This window comes from Triturus cristatus, chromosome 3_2 (genome assembly GCF_964204655.1).
Source record: "Triturus cristatus chromosome 3_2, aTriCri1.1, whole genome shotgun sequence".
Lineage (NCBI taxonomy): Eukaryota > Metazoa > Chordata > Amphibia > Caudata > Salamandridae > Triturus > Triturus cristatus.
In genome coordinates, this window is record NC_140584.1 from 826,282,973 (window position 1) to 826,302,758 (window position 19,786).

The following is a 19,786-nucleotide window of genomic DNA, read 5'->3' on the forward strand; positions in this document are numbered from 1 at the left end:
GGATCTTTCTTCTACTGTAATGTGATTGTGCATTTGGCTATTTTATTCAACAAAGTAAATAATTTCTAGTCAGGGCACTCTGGACTCTGACATTCTCTTGATGAAAAAAATGCTGATTGCTTGTAAGCTCTATGGGCTAAATGGAATAGGGATGTAGGACCCCTGGAAGATGTGGACTGGGGGCAGGTCCTCTTGCTCCCAGGGAGATACCCATATAGGCAAAACTGGGGCTAATTTAAATTAAATATTTACAAACATATTCCATCCCGAACGCCTTTGGGTGAGAGACTGGCTCCATGTCCACAGTACACAAGATGTCACGAGGGAACTGGTACATATGACATGGGCATGTCTCATAATTGTTTTATTTCTGGAAAAAAGCCTTCAGCACATTAATAAAAGCATTGCAGAGGCCTGCAGATCTCTTTGCAAAGATGTGCTTGCTCTGGATTGTGGAAGATATGAGTCCACAGGAGGGACAGAACACTATTAGGAATGGGAACCTTACTGGTAAAAAGAAACTTTGGAAAACATTGAAGGTTGAAAAATCCTCCATCGTATAAGGCTCGGTAGTTGGGCATGGACTGATGTGCGAAGCTGAAGGAGAGAATAGATCTGGCAAGAGGCTGTCCTAACAAACATATAAAACATGGGGGCTGTGTGGGAACATTTTTAACTACCATGACAGGAACAGTGAATTGTGCTGTCAAATTCATCCATCAGAATGTTGTGATTATGTTAGAAATACAAACTGTCTAGCTAACATGGCCCATATGTTTGGAGGTATTTTGTGGTCCTGCCACATCTTATTTCATGTCGATACAATAGGACTATGCAAATTCTGTGTCAACCCTGTTCATCCACATCAATGCCACAGTATAACTATAACACGACAATTTCAAACAGAATTTAAGCATACACAGAATCGCCAATATCGCTTTGCTCATAAAAAAGTAGGATTTTGTTACACTGGCTGAAGTAGTTAGATTTAAATTATGTTGTCAAATGTGCCATCACAAGTTATCCTAAACACAGTGTCAGACTCAAGCATCTATTCTTTGAAGGTTTCTCAGACAGATTTTTACTAACCATAATGACATTGCTGAGGTCACTCCATCTCGCCTTTAATAAAAGAGTGGCAGCCCACAACAAGCATTCCCTGGAGCCTGCGTAGGACGCCACCCAGAGAATGAAAAGTGAATGCTCCCCTAAATCTGCATCTTCCAGCTCCTGGACAGGAGTCAAATCAAGGAATTCTACTCCAAGCCATTTCAAGATAGAGAGAAATGGACGGAGTGTGGAAGCCAGAAACTCTGGTTGTGCATGCAATGTTCTAGTGCATTAAGACTACCATTATAAGAGGCACTACAGATACTGGTATTTTGTGTAATTGCACAGTGGACTTAAACTGACAGGAAAAGGTCAGTTGTAAAATACGACTGCATACCATTCAGCCTGGGTGGCAGTAAGGTAGCACGCTATTATTAGTGTACGAGTACAGCCAAAGATGATGTATTTTTCATTAAACAACATTATCTCAACTGTGCCTTTCCCACAATCCAGAGTCACTTACAGGTGAGGGGAGACTTCGTAGAAGCTGACTCCTCTGTACCGCTCCATGTGTTGTTTGCTGTAAATTTCCAGCTCCTTGTAAGGGTTAACCGAGACCAGAACCGAACCAATGTAAGTCTGAGGGGAGAAGAGTAAGACAGGGCATGTGACTACAACTAACAAAAACAAACATGCAGAGAACATGAGGAGGGACAAGACTGTAAATGTGACTTTTAACAGAAAAGAGCTTGTGCAAAAACAAGAATAGCGTATGAGACATTACATGCGACTTCTGCTTATAAAATCAAATGGAGGAGCAGCAGTAAGACAGAACACTGCTCAACGTAAGACGGGAACCATCCCATCTAGGTCAGAGACGTGGCAATCCAACTTGGCAGAACAGACAGGCTAACACTATGATGGCACAGACAGGTAGTAGACGTTATACTGTAGGACACACTCAGTTGGCACCCTTTGTGAACCAACATGGCATGACATGGTTGCAGAGTGGTGCACACATCCTGGCAGCACAGTCTCAGGCACAATGCCATCAAACATCCCAGTCACAACACAGAGACGCAATGCCCAAATCACTTAAGGATGCAGCAAGGTGATACATTGCTCTACGCAACATGGTTGCAAACTGGTACACATAACAAGATAGTATACTGCCCAACAAAGTTGTTCAGTGCACTATTCCATCAAATATGGGAGCTCTGTCCTCCACACAAGATGGAGGCACAGTTATCAACAAAATATGACATGACAGTATCAGAGACAAAGCGTGTACTACAATCCTCGCTCAGATGTTGGGGACTATGCTTCAGTGACAAAAGCATTGAATAGGTTGAAGCTTCATTTCACTAAAGAACTACATATAGTGATGTATTCTATTCTTGTCATTAAATTTTTATTAAACCTGTTGTTTCATATGAGGCTGTGCTTAAGAGTATTGACAGCTAACTGTAAATTTGGAAAAATAATGGATTTGTACATTCATGGCCAAATCATAATTTGTTGCTGAAATAAAAAGATACAATAACAGTTGCTATAATATTCTAGTCCCACTCTTTAAGAAACCATTGATACCCCCCCAAAAAAGTGTTTACTGCTCTATTGCTTATTTTAAAACATGGAATTGTCTCAGTTTGTCAAACGTATCTCTTGCTATAATGTCTACTAAGGTTGATGTGGAAATAAATCGGACAAAGCTGAGAAACAAAAATCACAACAAAACTTTGTAGGTAATTAAGTTGAGAACAAATGTTTACATTGTGGTTTGAGGAGTGCTTTCATCACACAGATCTTATCCAGCTTTGAAAAGTTAAAGTCTTAAGGGAAACCTGATCATTTCTCAAATACGTACAACAACCATCGTTTTAGAGGGGTAGCTGTTGCGTTAGAGGGTGGTATTGTCAGTATGATTCAAGAGAAATGGAACTTGATTTTTTTTTTTTAAGATTTCTACTGTGACTAAAAGATGTCCGCTTGTATCTGTACTAGGTGTTGCCCAACAGGTCAATGGTGGCTCTACAGATGGTAATGAAGTTAATGAAGGTGTTATTGGAACTGATAAAGAACCTACAATCTTCACAACTGTAAAACTGAAATAGATGACAAGTGTGTTGAGCTTTTGGTGGCTTCTGGTTCGTAGTTCACTATAATTTCTGTCTGATAAATATATTTAAGACCAGTCGGTCAATAAGAACCAAGAGCCCAATGATGTTAAATGTATCCTTACCGAAAGACCAAGACTGAAAAGATTAGTGATTTTGTTCCCACTATTTGTTTCAAGGGTAGGAAGACATTATGAAAGCATACATGACTGTGGCGGGTCAAATAGTTTTCGGCTGCAGCCAACAGGGTAATCTTGGAATTGTTCATACTCTACATGCCAAAAATCCTGTTTAGTGAATGAATGGTTTTGAAACCTTTTGCGCGAGTTTTAGAGATACTGCTTTAGAAAAGGTTTTTAGAAACATTCATAGTAGTTGTTCACATGGAAATATAAAAAGAAGAAGGTTTTTTTCCTATGAAATCAAATTAAAAGACCATCTAACCTTTATACATGAGGGTTCCCATCAGTGCATGAAAATAATTGCCTATAATGCTCTAGGAAATGCGTTGGGAATGTGTTATTGAACCAGCAGAAGCAGCAGAATAGGTTTGGCTATTGTTTTGGTTGGTTTAAAAAATATGTGAGATTTGAGATTGTGTTTAGACCTTTGACCAATAAACAAACTGATTGTTGTCGATTATTATACATTGCCTACAATCAAGACATGTTAGTATTGCTTGAAGAAGCTAAATATTTTAGCATGCTGTACTTAATATCTGTGTATTGTCTGACTGAGCTCCCGAGTCATTCTAAGGACATTACTATATGTCTTATTTCTGATATGATGTTCTAATACATCAAAATAACTTTTGGGTTAGCTTCTGCCACCTCAGTATTCTGAACAACTAGGAATATACTATTTGGGAATATTGAGGTAATTGTGTCATTCCAAGTTGATAGCTTCATCTCCGTTGATTCAAATGAAACCTGGCAACAAAGACCCATTGAGATCATTCCCATGTTTATGTGAACTTTATTAGAGGTTAATGAATACTTTTGCCATGATTGCTGTGTCACCAAGGTTACTTCTCAAGAAGGCCTTGGCACAGAAACATGTATCTGTGTTTCAACAACTCAGACTAGCTATTGTACAGGCTAGTCAGCTTACTCATTATTTCCACACTACAATAAATAGTTTTGAAATTGTATTTGACACATACCCCTTCTACCTACAACCACTGGAATAAACCTTGGCTCCACCCCACCCCGCTTTACCCATCCCCTTTCGACAGGAATAGCTATCTAATAATTAGTCACCACAGGCCACCTCGCATATATAAATTGTCACCCAAAATAACTACGACGCCACATATTTTCTTGAGACACTAGGTCTATAAACCGAGCATTACAACCCACCAAGCTAGTGTTCGACCATGAGTCCTGTTGTCTGTGCCGATAATCTGGGTCCCAGAGTTCTTTGGGGAATGAAAGATCCCTGAATTAAGTTGAAAGGAGCAATAAATAAAATCTCCAGAGGTTTCAAAATCCTTACCCTTTTGTTCTAGGATCATAGTGATTCTTTCCATCGCCAAAATATCCCATCCCTTGCAAATCCATGAATTATGATCGGGCACTCGATCTGTTGTGGCTAATATATTCTGCATTGCTGAGTTCAGAAGAACTGTCACTTTTCCCCTGAATAACCCAAGCAGATAAGAAAGGCGATCCGGCAGTCCTAGTTCTATATAAGCAGAAAATTTCAATAACCTGGAGTCCGTCATCGAATCAATAATCATCCAGTACCACCGCCCAGTATTTCATGAGTTTTGGGCAATGCCACAGCAGGTGAAGTAGCATGCCTGATCCCACCACAGTCTCACTAGCATTCCTTTGTCCAGACACTATACCCAGAATTAAACCTCTCTGGGGTATAATATCAGTGTTTTCTTTAATAGAGGCACTGGGTGAGGAGACCTTCACCCTCTGATAAATGGAGAACCATTCTTTCGGCATGAGATTACAAACCTGTTCTCTGTTGCATCTCTTTTGGCTTTGTGTTTTCCCTTCCAGAATTCGGTAAATTTCTCACAATATATGTTGCCTCCCTTTTTAGTGAGACATCCAGTATTAGATTTGAAGGGGTTTATGTCTCCCTTGTGCCGGTATTTGTATTTTGTATCTATAACATTTTATATAGCGCGAACTTGACTCAAGAGGGTATCGGAGCGCTTTTCATTTAGGATTGTTGCGTTAAAAGTTACATCAGTTACAAGAGCATAGAAAAGTACAGTACAAAAAAACAATGTTGCAAGAATTCGTAGGAGGGAGGGGAGGAAGGAGTCATAGTGGGGAGACGAGAAGGAACTGTGCCCAATGTCCGGCTGGGTAGGTGACGGTCGAGGGGGAAACCAGGGCCAATCTCCTCTAAAGCTGTCTAACAGCTCCACCGGGCATCAGCCATGTTGCTCAGGTCTCAGCGTATACCGTAATCTACTTTAATGTGTTCGAATGATTTGAGGCCCTCCGCATGACAACAAATCCCCTATCTGCTGATAATTCAGTTTTTGCCTTATTGAGAACTTCATTCCCTCTGCTGGCAGTTCAAAGTATAGGTTGCCTACAAAAGGAGTGAGAGGTAAGGGACGTGTGGAGCGTCTGACTTTATTATCTCTATGTCCCTGAGTTGCCTTCGTTACAGGGGGTGAATGCAGGCTCCACAGACCATACCATCTGGCCAGCTAAGGGTCCTCACAGGGGCACCCGATCCATGAAGCACAAGTGTTTCTCGCTCTCTCAACCAATCAATCGGGGGTTGATAAAGCGTGCTATTCACCCGTGAGGGTCTCAAGGCGCTGGGGGGGAAGGGCAGTTCCACATCAGTCGAAGAGCCAGGTCTTCAGGCTCTTCTTGAAGGTGTGCAGTGTGGGGGAGCATCTGATGTTGACAGGGAGCTCGTTCCAGGTATTTGCTGTGATGTAGGAGAAGTGTTTATACAAAACAAGGGAACCCAATAGGTATACAAGGACCTTGGGTAGTGATATTTTACAAAAACAATGGTCCTTGATAAGGCTCAGTATTAGTAGAAATAAATATAGAATGAAATCTCTTCTATATAAACACTGTCCAGCCGGACAGTGAGATTTAATCAGTAAATAATTGCAAAGAATTTTAAACGGCACATGAATAAAGTGGGACATAGTCCTGTATCCTAAAGAAAAAGTGAGAACAAATAACACAAAAGGACAATCAGGCAAAATAAAAATAGCTTGTTCGTAAATATTAAGGGTTAAACAAGCGTGATAAACAACCGAAACCGTTACACATTACATTCGAATGAGTTTATGTGCACGTTTTAAAAACATCGACGATGTTTCGATCCCTTCTAGACACATATTGGGATCATCATCAGGACAAACTTAAATAAATGCCTGAAAGACATACATCTACATGATCACATACATTATTGGGAAAAATAAGTTAAAGGTAGCAGAAACCATTTTACGCAAAGTGCCACACACAGAACCAACACACGATTAAAGATGAAACTGACACGCTTAATGACTGTGCGGATGGGACTAGTAGCAGTCGGAAAATAACGGTTAATACTTCATGTGGAAGATTCAATGAAAGTCATAAGCCTGTCAGTACATAAGAAAATCGGTGGCGATGTTTCTCTTGTCAGAGCCATTCCACTTCATGGTGTATTTGAGCTGCAATGTGGTATTTCAATATATTTGGCAAGCCCCCATCCACCATTGGTTTAAACCTCTGCCTTCTTGCCAACTGTAGCTTTTTGTCTGCCCACACAAAGTTGCTAAATACTTTTTGTATTTCCCCTACAATATTCACCGTCTCATCAGACCCCAAGGACCTCATCTGGGAAGTCCCACAGGGATCATCACTCCCCATGCTTTTCAACATTTACATGACTCCTCTGGCTAACATCATCGGATCCCATGGAATCAAAATCCTCTCCTATGCTGATTACACCCAGCTAATCTTTTCCTTCTCAGACAACACAGTCACCACCAAGACAAACAATGCATGACCAGCATGGCCAATTTGATGAACGAAAACTGCCTTAAGATCAACATCGACAAAACTGAAGTGCTGATCTTTGGGAATAAGAGCTCACCTTTGGACTGCACATGGTGGACCACCAAACTCAGATGCACACCCACTCCACCATACCACACTACACTAGGAAGCTGGGCCTCATCCTGGACACCAACCCCACCATGAAGTCCCAGGTCAATGCCTCTGCACTCCTCATGCTTTCACATCGACCGCATGGTATGTAAAATCTTCAAGTGGCTCCCACTGGACACCAGACGTATCATCACGCAGGCCCTAGTTACAAGCAGATTGGACTACAGCAACACATTCCACGCCGGCATCACAACCCATCTTCTTCACTGACTTCAAACCATCTAAAACACTGCCGCCAGACTCATCCTCATGTGCCAACCCCACACCACATCACGCCTCACAGAGCTCCACTGGGTCACCATTCAAAAGCGCTGCCAGTTCTTCTCACACATGCATTCAAGTCACTACAAAACATGGGACCTGCATACCTCAATCATCAGCTTCACTTCCACCAAACAACTTTGCATAGCATCCCTCTTACACACACACACACACACACACACACACACCAAGCATCAACAGAAGCAGAACGGGAGGTCGATCATTCTCCTACTAAGCCGCCAAATCCTGGAACGACCTCCCCCAACACATCACGGCCTCCTCCTCACTTCTTGAATTCTGCATGAAGCTAAATACCTGGCTTTTCAATTTATTTTCTTGCTGGACCATCAAGACTGCCTGTACTCAGGACCAGCCTCACAACACACCTACTCACAGCAACTGGATACTCTTGTGGGATACAAGCAGTGCTGTACAAATCCACATTACATTACATATTACAGAGGGGTCATAACAAATCTGTCTGAACTTCACTCAAGAATCTAGACAGTGCAGTCATTTTTAAATGCTGCCAGGTGTCCCAGCCTTAGCAGCACTCCATCGTGCCATGACTGCAAATCCTTTTGTAGCTGCCTCATCAGTGAGCTGTAATTCACTCGAGTCTTAGTTAAGGAGAGTGTCAAAGTGACCCTTAAAGTATTGGATGCGGTCACGGTCACCTTTGTATTGGGAATTGCTGCTGCAGCTGCACCTTGTCAGATGGGTGTGTTGATGGGTTCAAGATCTGTGACTTTTGCAGGTTCATCTATCTTGAAGCTACAGGCTATTCCAAATTTCTGTACAGTCAACACTGAAGTGGGGACTGAGGCCATGAGGTCTGAAAGCAGTTTATTACACCATCAGCATTTAGGCTGATTCTATGTTTACGCCTAAATGTACGCCTTTAACTGCGTCAATCTGTCTGCTAGATCTAGCAGTAGCTAGTGTCTCCTTGTAGATGGCATAGAATAGAAGCAACCACAAGAAACCCTGTCTTGTTCCTCGCCGGATAGCCAGGAGGCTCAAGGAGAATTCATGTATTCTAATTATTCCCTGTGAGTTATAATTACTAAACGTCCAAGCCAGAAATGTGGGCCCTATACCTATGAGTCGCATTGAGGTGAGCAGAAAGGGCCAGTGGACACATTCAAATGTATTTTCAATGTCTACTGCAGAGAGGAGTTTCTCTTTACGGGCCTATCTGCCTTGAAGCAGGCATTTAGCGTTATCGTCACAGGTGTGCCTTTATATGAATCCCACCGGGCCTGGGTCTATCAGAGCCTGTATATAGGTTCCTAAGCTACTGGCAAGAATGTTTTTTGAGTGATTTCACATCGTTTAAAAAAAGGACGTAGGCCCACATGAGGTGCATAACAAGGGATCATTTTCGGGTTTAGGAAAGACTGTAACGAACACCTCTTGCATTGTTGCGGTTCTGGTTTTTAGATCCCCTGTGGCATTAAAGAGACGAGTGAGAACAGGTGCTAGGATCTAGCTCTATGTTTTATACAATAGAGACGAATACCCATCTGACCCCAGTGATTTCTGCAGCTTTAATCGCTCTATGGCCGATAGTAGTTAATCTATTATGATTAGGTTCTCTAAAGTCTAGGCTTGAGAATCTGAAAGCCTAGACAGAGTAACCACGTCCCAAAAAAAAAATAATACGAAATTCTGGTATATTTTTAGCCCTATGTAGCTGGTCATAAACTTTTTTTAAAGTGCTTTTATGGTCTGCCTCTAATGTTGTCTCACCTGCTTCAGTTTTCATTGTTATGTGATTTAGCGCCACCTAGACCTACCTTATTGCCCTCATAATATTAGTGTTTACTGTGCAGCAGAGCAAACTCTGTCCTGTCATTATCTACGGCTTTGAGCAGGATCCTGACTCCTTATGCTGTTTTTCCAACAGTCGTATGTGAAGTTGTAGGTTTTGTCTATTATTGTGGTGCTCTTTGTTATTTTTAGTGGCTATAGCTATTAGTGTGCCCCATATAGTAGCCTAGAGTGCCTCCTATAGGCTCTGAATCCTTGTCCCCTCTTCAGCATTGATAGGTAGGCTAGGAGTGCCTTTTTAACCTCTTCCCTAGAAGCGTCGCTGTAGAGGAGATTCTCATGGAGGCGTTAACTGCCTCCTAGTCTATCCCTCTGGGGTACCTGTATATTAGCCTGGGTTGGTGCATGATCTGACAGACCGTACCCCTATGTCGGATGTCCTCATCTGCGCCAGCATGTGCATCGAGCAGAGAAAATAATCCAGACATGCATAATTTTGTTGTGCCCCTGAGAAGTTAGCTTCTAGTGAGCAGATGAGGTGTCCCCATGTGTTTGAGGGTTACTTCTGTCAGCCACTCCGTACAGGAAGAGGAAATTGCCCCATCTCTCCAACCCACTCTGCTTATCTATCGTTATAACTGCACATCACCAAGCTCAGCGACTACACCCCGCCCTCCTGCTCCCTTACCATATAAGCACATCCCTACTTGGTGTTTTCATGATACGTAGAATAGCGGTTCTAAGGAACTTCCCTTGTCCTGTGTTAGGTGCTACTGTGAAAGTGTAATCTTCCAGTGAGACTGACAGCTGGCAACCTCCCTGGTATCTTTGAGACTGTGTCTTTCACCCTTCCCTTAAAATGTTCGATAGCAGGATAGCCAACCCTGCTACTTTATTTCTGTCCGAGGATAGATACTGGTACGAGAACCATCGAGATCAGAGTCTTTGCCAATCCTTTTTGACCAGATGGTTCTAAAGGAGGCATATGTAACAGCCAGAATATCGTAGCAATGAAAGGGTTACTCCCCTTTTGACAGATGTGCTAAGGCCTCTAACATTAAGCCCAGTATCTTAAGATCAGACGCATGTTTCAACAGTAAGAGCTCCTGACCTTCCCCCCACTATAATATAAGGGTCATGATATGTCTGTGCCAGCTGTCTATTGTTTGGACTGGAGTCATGTGTATACCTGCGGTGACCATGAACCTGTATCCCTTCCCAAGACCAACTTTCCAAGACCTTTTCAACATAAACAAAGTGAAACTCTGCCCCACCAATGTGGACATCCTCGGCAAATGTGCTAGTGACTAACTCACTTTTGGATAAAACTGTCCTGTTACTCATAATGTGCTTGCCTCCCACTGCTCCTCCAATCGACCCCTTGGTCAAGTCTTTAGCCAAATCCTCTGTGCCGTCCCCGCTTAGGCTCAAAGTGAGTCTATACTGCAGTTTCCATCACCTTCAGGTCTCCAGGGCTTGGGCACGTCTGAGCAGTTGTGATAGCAAAGCCTGTCGTTCAGCCTCTTATGCCTCCTTTGATGGCTTTGCTGCTCTTGCATTTCACACCTTTTTCGATCTCTCTGGTTTCAGGGGTCTGGAGATACGACTCAAGACGCCCCTTCACAACTCTGACGGTCCGATGGAGGATCTGCGAGGTTGAGAAGTTGACAAGCCTCTGCTAATGGTCTCCTTTGGTGCTGGATACCTTCTAATGTAGAAATAATGTAGAAAAGGTGGTCACTTTTATATTCGATTTCTTTGCTTCTCCAAGAGTCTGTGACCACTTTAAACTCCTGTCGCTTTTACAAGGTGATGGCAGATAGATCCGGAAATAGGGCAATCTTAAGTAACTTCTGAAAGTCATTTGTTTCAATTCCCTGGCGGGCGCAAGTAAAAATTATTTCAGCTGGTAGAACTGGAGACGTTAGAATGACCGGTGCTTGATCTCGTGGAATAGTCCTTTAACGTACGCTGCAATGCTCCTCTTGCGCCAAGTTTCATGGAACCCCTTTAATCCAAATTTGCAAACCAGCTCTCCAACGTCTCTTCACTTAAACTCACAGGTTCCGCGGTCCAAGCTCCCTTAGGCTCTGATGAGCCCAGAATCTTGCATCACTGGCAGAGCTGCATTATGCACCGCTAGGCCTGAATATACAGGTTACCTAGTACAGTGGCACTGTAACCTCGAGTGTAGCTCTACTGTGACTAGCCTGAATCATGCATGTGCAACTTCTCATTGAGACCACTTAGTTCGGGAATCCTAGGGGGTTACATTATCAGTGAAACACCACTAATATGTTGAATAGGCCCTCTTCTGGTCTGCTCAGCTTCTTGGGTTCCCTCTACAGGAAATCTTTATCTGGCCAATTTATATTTTGGCTGCCCAGCTCGCCTGGTGCAACGCAGGGGTAGACTCGGTTTCCAGACGAACTGCTATCGGTAACAGAGCGCTTTACAAGCTTCATTAACATAACATAACATAAGGCCTTTTCTTGCCTGAGGCTCAGCAAGTAGTCAGACTCCCCTTGCGCTTTGCCTAATTCTCCCCTGCAGCTCCAATATTGACCACAAAACACTGCCAGTTCCGCGGTCTACTAAGGCCTCGAAATCTGTGCTCAGTGAGTCCCAGGGTCTACCTACTGCCATGACTCTTCGCTCAGTCCTCTGATATGACTCTTGTAGCACAACCCCTCCACAGCCAATTCCTTCTATATTGCTACTCTAGGTTGCATCTCCCACTGCTAGAACACTGCCTTTCCTGGGCAGCGTGGGGATTCTCAGGTTTCTGAGCCCCGTTCAACTGGGCCCGAAAAACAAGGAACACGGTATCAAGAATATGCAGGCAGAATTACACTCCCTAAACATGAATGGTCCTGTGGAAAGATTTAACAGGGCCGTTGTATGAGGGTTACAGTTAGTTTTGAAGTGTGAGCTGGATGTTTAGTGGCACATTGGAGAGGTAATGCTGTTTTGCATACCATAATACCACTGGGTTTATACACGGTTTGCGTTCTTGAACGTGGGATCCTGAATGGATAACTGGTTCTTTGAAATTAATTTCTCTCAAACTGTATTGATCACACAGGCTAAATTGAATGTCTTACATAAGAACAGCTAAATAGAAGTTTGATAATACTTTCTCTTTTAGATTACAGGCTTTGGTTGCAAGCAGATCTGGCCAAGGTGAAAAAACAGTATTAATTAGGAAAGGAGACTCCAAAGTTCACTATGGTTTGTAGATTGGCGAGTTTTAAAAAATCGTCTGCATTGCTTAATAATGGCAGTAGTGGAACTTTTATAGGCTTATTATGTTTAAAGACACACAAGACATGACTGCAACTAAATATGTTAATTCACCAGATTTTCAAATTCTGAATTGTAAGGGCACGCAAGACATGATTTGCAAATCATGATATAAATTCACCAGATTTTTCTGTTTTGAGCTGGAACGTATCTATTTTCATAGAAGTTTCTGAATCGTGTTCTTCGTCTTTATGTGGATACAACTTCCTGGAACATGTGAAGCTTAAAAAAAAAAGGTTTTTTGCGGCTACTTCAAATTGATGTTCTTCAATTACAGTTTTGAGTAAAATATTGGGGTGTCGAAGTTTGTCAAACAAAAGTTCATTGCCAAAGAGGTTTCTGTTGTGATAAATAAACAAGATCTTCACAAAAAAACAAGGTGATTTTATTGCGTGTCACCATTTACATTGAGCTGTGCACTCACAACATTCTACGGTAACAGATAACAAAAGGGAACATTCCAACCATATTCTATGGGAAGAGGCGAAGGGTGGTAGAAGGGGGAATGGAATGAGGGAAATGGTACAGTCCAGAGTGGGAAAAATAGGAGCAAAGGTAACCACAGAGGACAAATGAGCTTAAGTACCTGGGTGAAATAGGAATAGATTACAACAGTTCCAATTTTTCTGTTGATTGACTCTCTAATTGTATTGTATTGATCTTTTTTTACAGCTTATCTGAATTAAAATTTTCATTTATTAATTTAACTATCTTATTTGTTGCCCAGCACAATATGGCAGCATACCCCATCATACCGCAACACACCTCCCCACTCAACATGACAACACACTGCCAAACACAACAAGGTGGACAAACTGCGTGATACAGCTAAGTGAAAGAGCCACCCTCAAAATGAGTATGTCAAGAGGCTGGCATACTACCCCGCAGAATAGGACTGCACACCGCCCCACACAACATGGTGGCATACTGCCCCACACCATAAGGAGACGCCTTGTGTGACACAGTAAGAACAAACCATTACAGGATGGTGCACAGTCCCACGCAACATTGTGAATTGCAGCAGTAGCCACGCTACCATGAAGAAGTAAGCTATACCGTCTCTCTTGCACAAAGAGAAAAAAATCAGCCTGACTATTTATAATATGAGAGAACTAACTGGAAAAAGGAAAAGAAAAGCACGGACACCATTTCTCGGTGCAAAGGGAAAGGCCTGTTAGTCATCGTCATTTCATTCCATTCGGTATGTGTAAGCGTCTGCAAACCCAGTGCATTCAATGCTCAACAGAAAAAAAAACGACAGAAAGAAAAGAACAGGAGAGATGGGCCTGTAAGTCTGTGACCGCAGTAACACCAGCATCAGAGGGGGGCAGACAAGGTAACCTATTGCCGGGGCCGACTTCCGACACTTAGACAAGACCAGCAAGGAGCTCAACCGACCCTGACACGTGAAGCCTCCGGCGCCACTCGACACAACAGCCAAGAACGTGGAACTCGAACACCGTGACCCGCTGAAGGTAAACACGGGGCAGGATCTCGAGACGCGGCGCGAGCACACAGACCTTAACTGTAACACACATGATGTCATAACGAACTCGTGCCACCGCGTGCAAGGATGCAGCAGTGCTACTTACGTAGATGAGGTGCTCCTTGAATCGCTTCCGGAGGTTTTCAATGAACGCTGCTTCGCTCGTGAAGTTCTCCAGCAGGACGAAGTCTTGAACTCCGACCCGGTCCCGGGCTGTCAGGGCGCTCTCCATGGTTAGTCGGATCCCGTCACTCGCTGGCACCTAAAATCAAGAAGAATGTAGAGTGACAACTTGAACTCCAGCTCTACTCCAAACCCACCAGTATCGGCCCACGCCTCATAACATGTGGAGAGGCCGCATTTTATGCATGCAAGCCTGCACGCTTGGGTGTTAGCAAAGCAACCCGCTTCTCCCCACGTACCGGCGACCTTAGGCCATGGAGGCATAAAACATTATACAAGAAATCAACAAACATCCTGATCATCACACCCGACTTTCCAGTCGCTACTGCTAATCACCCTCGCTTTACCAGCACCTCCAAGTAATACCCAGCCGTTCCCTACAGCTATATCTTTTTAAAACTCATCACCCACTTGACTTTACCCGGGTAGGAGAATACATCCGCATTTTTACCAAGAACGTGGAATCTAGTGCCTAGATGCTCCGGGTGCGGCAGCAACCCGGAAGGTAGCCTCCTCAGCAGGGTGAGAGTAATGTCTACCTGCTGGACTGGAATACGTGTTCCCCGCTATCTTTTTTAATCGAAGGGTGTCAATTCACCAAGAGGATGCCGGATTGGAAGTCGCATCACTGGCCCATTTACCCAATATAGAAAGTGATGTCACATGGCTACTGACCCTTAAGACATCACATGTAAATACTTTTGAAAAGTAAAGAATGATATTGTCAGTCTTCCGTTGTAATGTTTTGGCCTTATGAAATGCATTTCATTTTTTTTTAATCTCTTGGAAGTTTTCTTCCCCATATTTTTGGTCCCTCGTTTTACGGCTCAATGCAGAAAGACGCAAAGGCTGGAAAACACTTTTAATGTTAGTAATTATGACTAAGACTCCCTGTTTTCACTGATTTTTACAGATAAACACAGACTGACGACATTTATTTTCCGGTCTGTATTTATTTTTTAATGTGGATAAAACCGCAACTTTTTCAGTGATTCTAAATACTGTCTGCCATGACTGCCAGGCCAATAGCTGTGTGGATTGGTAGGTAAGGGGGCTAAAAAAAAAAAAGTAATTTTAGTAAAGAGGCTTTAACAGAAGTAGATATGCACAAGGTTGATACTGAAATATGCATATTTTCATATAAGTGCATTTTGATTCATCTTCTGTGGGGGGTTGACAACATTGAACCCTAGTAGGCATTCAAGCATGAGTGCATGTTTACCGGTTAAATAAATGTTGAAATATACTAATTTCAGCTTTATTTTTCCAGAAAACCCAAAATAAATTTAGATAAGTACACACGGAAATGTCAAAAAAATAAATACCATTAAACCGGGAGCCCTAATTATAACTGAGGGCGAAGATAGTAACTTAGCGGCACTGGTCTGTAAGAAAACACTTACACTTGTGTATATTGTCGGAGAATGGGTGGCTGACATGAAAGCTTCTGAGAAACGTTTTAAATGTTAACTGTTTGGTGAACTTTACAAACAACTAAATAAAAATCAAGTCTTATGATATACTCCCTAAAAACAATAAGGTAATTTGATAGTTCTAATCAGGGAAGATGTAATTTCTGGAGTGCAGTGTACGTGTATTTCTCCTCAGCACGCCACAGGGCTCCAGACTCATGTTTTCTAAAGCCCCTAACGGCTCCCAAGCCAAATAATGTAGATGCCACCTTATGTTTTTGGCCCGCCGTTTTCAGTTGAGTACAAACTTAAAAATGATTGCACGAATCCAAGAAAAAGCACTGTATTTCTCATGTTACAACAGAAACGCACACTGGCTATGTAATAAGGTCCGGCTTCAGTCACTAGCAAGTTTAAGCACTCAATAACATCCTATACGCACTCAATCACTTATCCTTTCCCTCATGCATCACATTCATCAACCATTTGACTTATTTTTGCATGCACCCACTCACACATATACCAAACACACAAACTCAACAGGCATGTGGAATAAAAATATTAAAAAATAAAAAATGTCATCGTCTTAAAGTTGCATACATGCGCTTGTAATAAACAATAAGCAATAAATTAAACCTAGCAGAGGGTGGAAATCTTGGGATAGTTTGTACATACTGTATCTCTCATTTATCATTTCAACATGAATGCCACATTTATTTAGAAGCAATGTGTCTTCTTGGAACAATAAAACACTAATATGATATGCACAGTATATAATTGTGTGCTTGATGTACCACCCTAAGTGGCAAGGGCATGCCCAAGTGTGGGATCCGTGCTACACCTGACTGAACAGCCTCAATGAGGGCGAAACCAGTCTTGGGTTGCTTGTGTTCCAGTTAGGAGAGTGCAAAAACAACAGTTGATGGACAGAATGCAGAACAATGTCACACATTCACCCCAGTACAGAGATCTGGGCCTAAATCCATAGTTTGTTTGCTCACCATGCCGTTCCAGTTTGAACCCAGCCATATGCAAATCAGTCTTGACCCTGTGCCTCATGGGAACAGTCCAGCCCGAACTGCCAAGCCATGTCCTCCCTGCACTGGAAACAAGCATCCTAGGACCGGTTTCTGAGTTTCACCCCTCTTCAGCCAGTATAGCTTGATTCCAGTGGCATAGAGAGCACGGGACCCACGTCTGGGCATACCCTTCCCACTCGGGGTGACAAATGCAAAAACAACAGTTGATGGACAGAATGCAGAACAATGTCATACATTCACCCCAGTACAGAGATCTGGGCCTAAATCCATCGTTTTTTTGCTCACCATGCCGTTCCAGTTTGAACCCAGCCATATGCAAATCAGTCTTGACCCTGTGCCTCATGGGAACAGTCCAGCCCGAACTGCCAAGCCAGGTCCTCCCTACATATGGCCATGTCTGAACTGGGGTGGTGGTGTGAGCTAAAGAATGATGATGGATTAAACCCAGATCAGTTGACTGGGGGTGAGTGTTTGATTTGCTCAAACGCTCCGTCCATCATCCCACTTTGGTATCGCTTTGTTCGCCCTAAGTTGGCAGGGTATGCCCACACATGGGTCCCTTGCTCACTTTGCCACTGGATTCAAGATAGCCTGGCTGATGAGGGTTATGAACCCGAAACCGGTCCCAGGATGCTTGTTTCCGGTCCAGGGAAGACATGGCTTGGCAGTTCGGGCTGGACTGTTCCCATGAGGCACTGGGTCAGACTGATTTGCATATGGCCATGTCTGAACTGGGGTGGTGGAGTGAGCTAAAGAATGATGATGGATTAAACCCAGATCAGTTGACTGGGGGTGAGTGTTTGATTTGCTCAAACACTCCGTCCATCATCCCCCTTTGGTATCGCCAGTTCGGAGAGTACCTGGCCTTGCCCTTCCTACTGGAAGAGCATGGTCCTGACTGATTTGCATATGACTAGGTCCACACTGAGGTGACATGGTGGGAAAAGGAATAATGGGCTGGGATGCTACCCCAAGCAATTGCCGGTGGTTAGACACATTGCAAGCATTCCTCCCATCACCTTTCGTGTGTTTGATGTACCTCTCTAAGTGGCAACGTTTAACAGATGTGGGTCCCATGCTCTTTGTGCCACTGGAACCAAGCTACACCTAACTGACCCGCTCTTGGTTTGCTTATGTTCCTGCTTGTGTGCCTGGCAGTTTGGGCTGGACTGTTCCTATTGCAGCAGGGTCAAAACTGGTTTGCATATGGGAGGGTCCAAACTGAAGTGACATGGTGGGCAAAAGAATGATGATTTGGAATGCTACACCCAGCGATTGCCAGTGGCTAGACAAATTGCAAGCATTTTTCCCCATCACCTTTTGTATGTTTGATGTACCACTATAAGTGGCAAGGGTATGCTCAGACATGGGTGCCTGAGCTCGCTGTGCCACTGGAACCAAGCTACAGCTGCCTCAAGAGCCCCAATCAGAGTGAAACCAGTCTTGGGTTGCTTGAGCTCCACTTTGGGGACGACCTGGCTTTGCAGTTCGGGCTGGACTTTTCCTATTGGATCAGGGTGAAGATGGATTTACAAATGGCAGGGTCCAAACTGACATGATACGGTAGGCAAAAGAACAATGGGTTAGAATACTACCCAAGCAAACGCCAGCAGTCAGACAAATAGCAAGCATTCCTCCCATCACCTTTTATGTGTTACTTGTACCCCCCTAAATGAAAAGGGTATGCCCAGACCTGGGTGCTGTGCTCATTGTACCAATGTAACCGACCAACTGAAGAGCCTCTATCAGGGTGACACCGGGCTTGGCTTGCTTGTGTTCCGGTTCAGGATTGCTTGCGTTCTTGATTGTGTGCCTTGAGGTTCAGGCTGGACTGTTCCTATTTAAGTAGTCTCAAGATCAATTTGCCTATGGCTGGGTCCAAACTGAGATGACATGCTAGGCAAAATAACAATGCGTTGGAATACCACCCTGAGTAATATTCAGTGATTATGCTAATTGTAAGCATTCCTCTCATCACTTTTTGTTTGTTTAAATCTAAGACACCTGGTTTAGGGGCAAATGCCGAATGGGATGCCCTGCACTGTAAATAAATTGGGTAGCAAAAAATAGTCGAATAGCAGTGCCCGGGAAGCTGCCAGGTGCTTTTAAAAAAGAAATCAAAATAAAGAAGTAAAAAAATTAAAGAGGACCTATTAAAAGGAGAAAAAGGGAAACTATAAGAGCTGGTCTACTAATCCTGGCATTGACGTGTATTCATTTTGAGTCAGATGAAAACATGTTGTATGTGCAATAGAACCCATTTCACATAAAATAGAGGCCAAGGTGGCCTCAGGCATTTCCCCATGCTGTATGTTGTCATGATCGGAAGCAGAATGTGAATGACACTTCAGCACATCAACAGCTGACCAAAAGCACTTGTATGTATGCCTATGTTGGTACGAATTTTGTTTTTCTTTTATTAGAGGAGCCTGGCAGGCAGCTAAAGCTGTAAGGTTAAACCAAAAACGTCCTTCAATACACACACAGCTACATGCTATGCAAAAAATTACAAGTATGTACAAACTTACAGTTAGTAAAACAATGCACAACCCAACCTAAGAAAATCTAGTTGGGATTATCACTGGGCAAATCATCTATGCCCAAGGTTTGTCAGGGGAGTAACCAACACCAAAACTCTTGCCTACTATGTTTTTCACAATAAGCCATGCTTACTGCTACTGTAGTAAGTTTTCATGTTAAACATATCAGACCTATGCCATCTGCATCTGACACAGTAAATCAATCACGCGTACAGTTTACCACTGGTTTGTCACAAATAACAACTTAGGCCTACTGTATTGAGCATAAGGCCTCACACAAGGCAACCACCAGGCACGGAGTCATAATACTGCATTGTAATTGCATTTATAGAACCCTTAATACCCTGATCAGAAGCAATATATATTGAGCAGCATGCTGCTTGTAACACGCGGTTAGTGGTTAGTCCCGTTGTCATTGGTTGGCTGTTGAGATTAGTCATGTGCTATCGAGGGAACCCTTCCATGCATTT

The 19,786-nt window shown here is 43.1% G+C and overlaps 1 protein-coding gene across 5 annotated transcripts in view; it reads right to left on the bottom strand.

Moving 5' to 3' along the window:
- MYO1C (myosin IC) overlaps nucleotides 1–19,786 on the bottom strand; it is a 416,904-nt gene that overhangs the window by 179,880 nt on the left and 217,238 nt on the right. For all 5 annotated transcript variants that reach the window (XM_085649047.1, XM_085649050.1, XM_085649051.1 and 2 more), the window contains exons 2-3: nucleotides 14,248–14,403; nucleotides 1,574–1,689 (exon numbers count right to left, since the gene is read on the bottom strand). In XM_085649047.1, coding sequence (XP_085505173.1) covers nucleotides 1,574–1,689; nucleotides 14,248–14,403 — 272 coding nt within the window. The remainder of the gene's footprint in view (nucleotides 1–1,573; nucleotides 1,690–14,247; nucleotides 14,404–19,786) is intronic.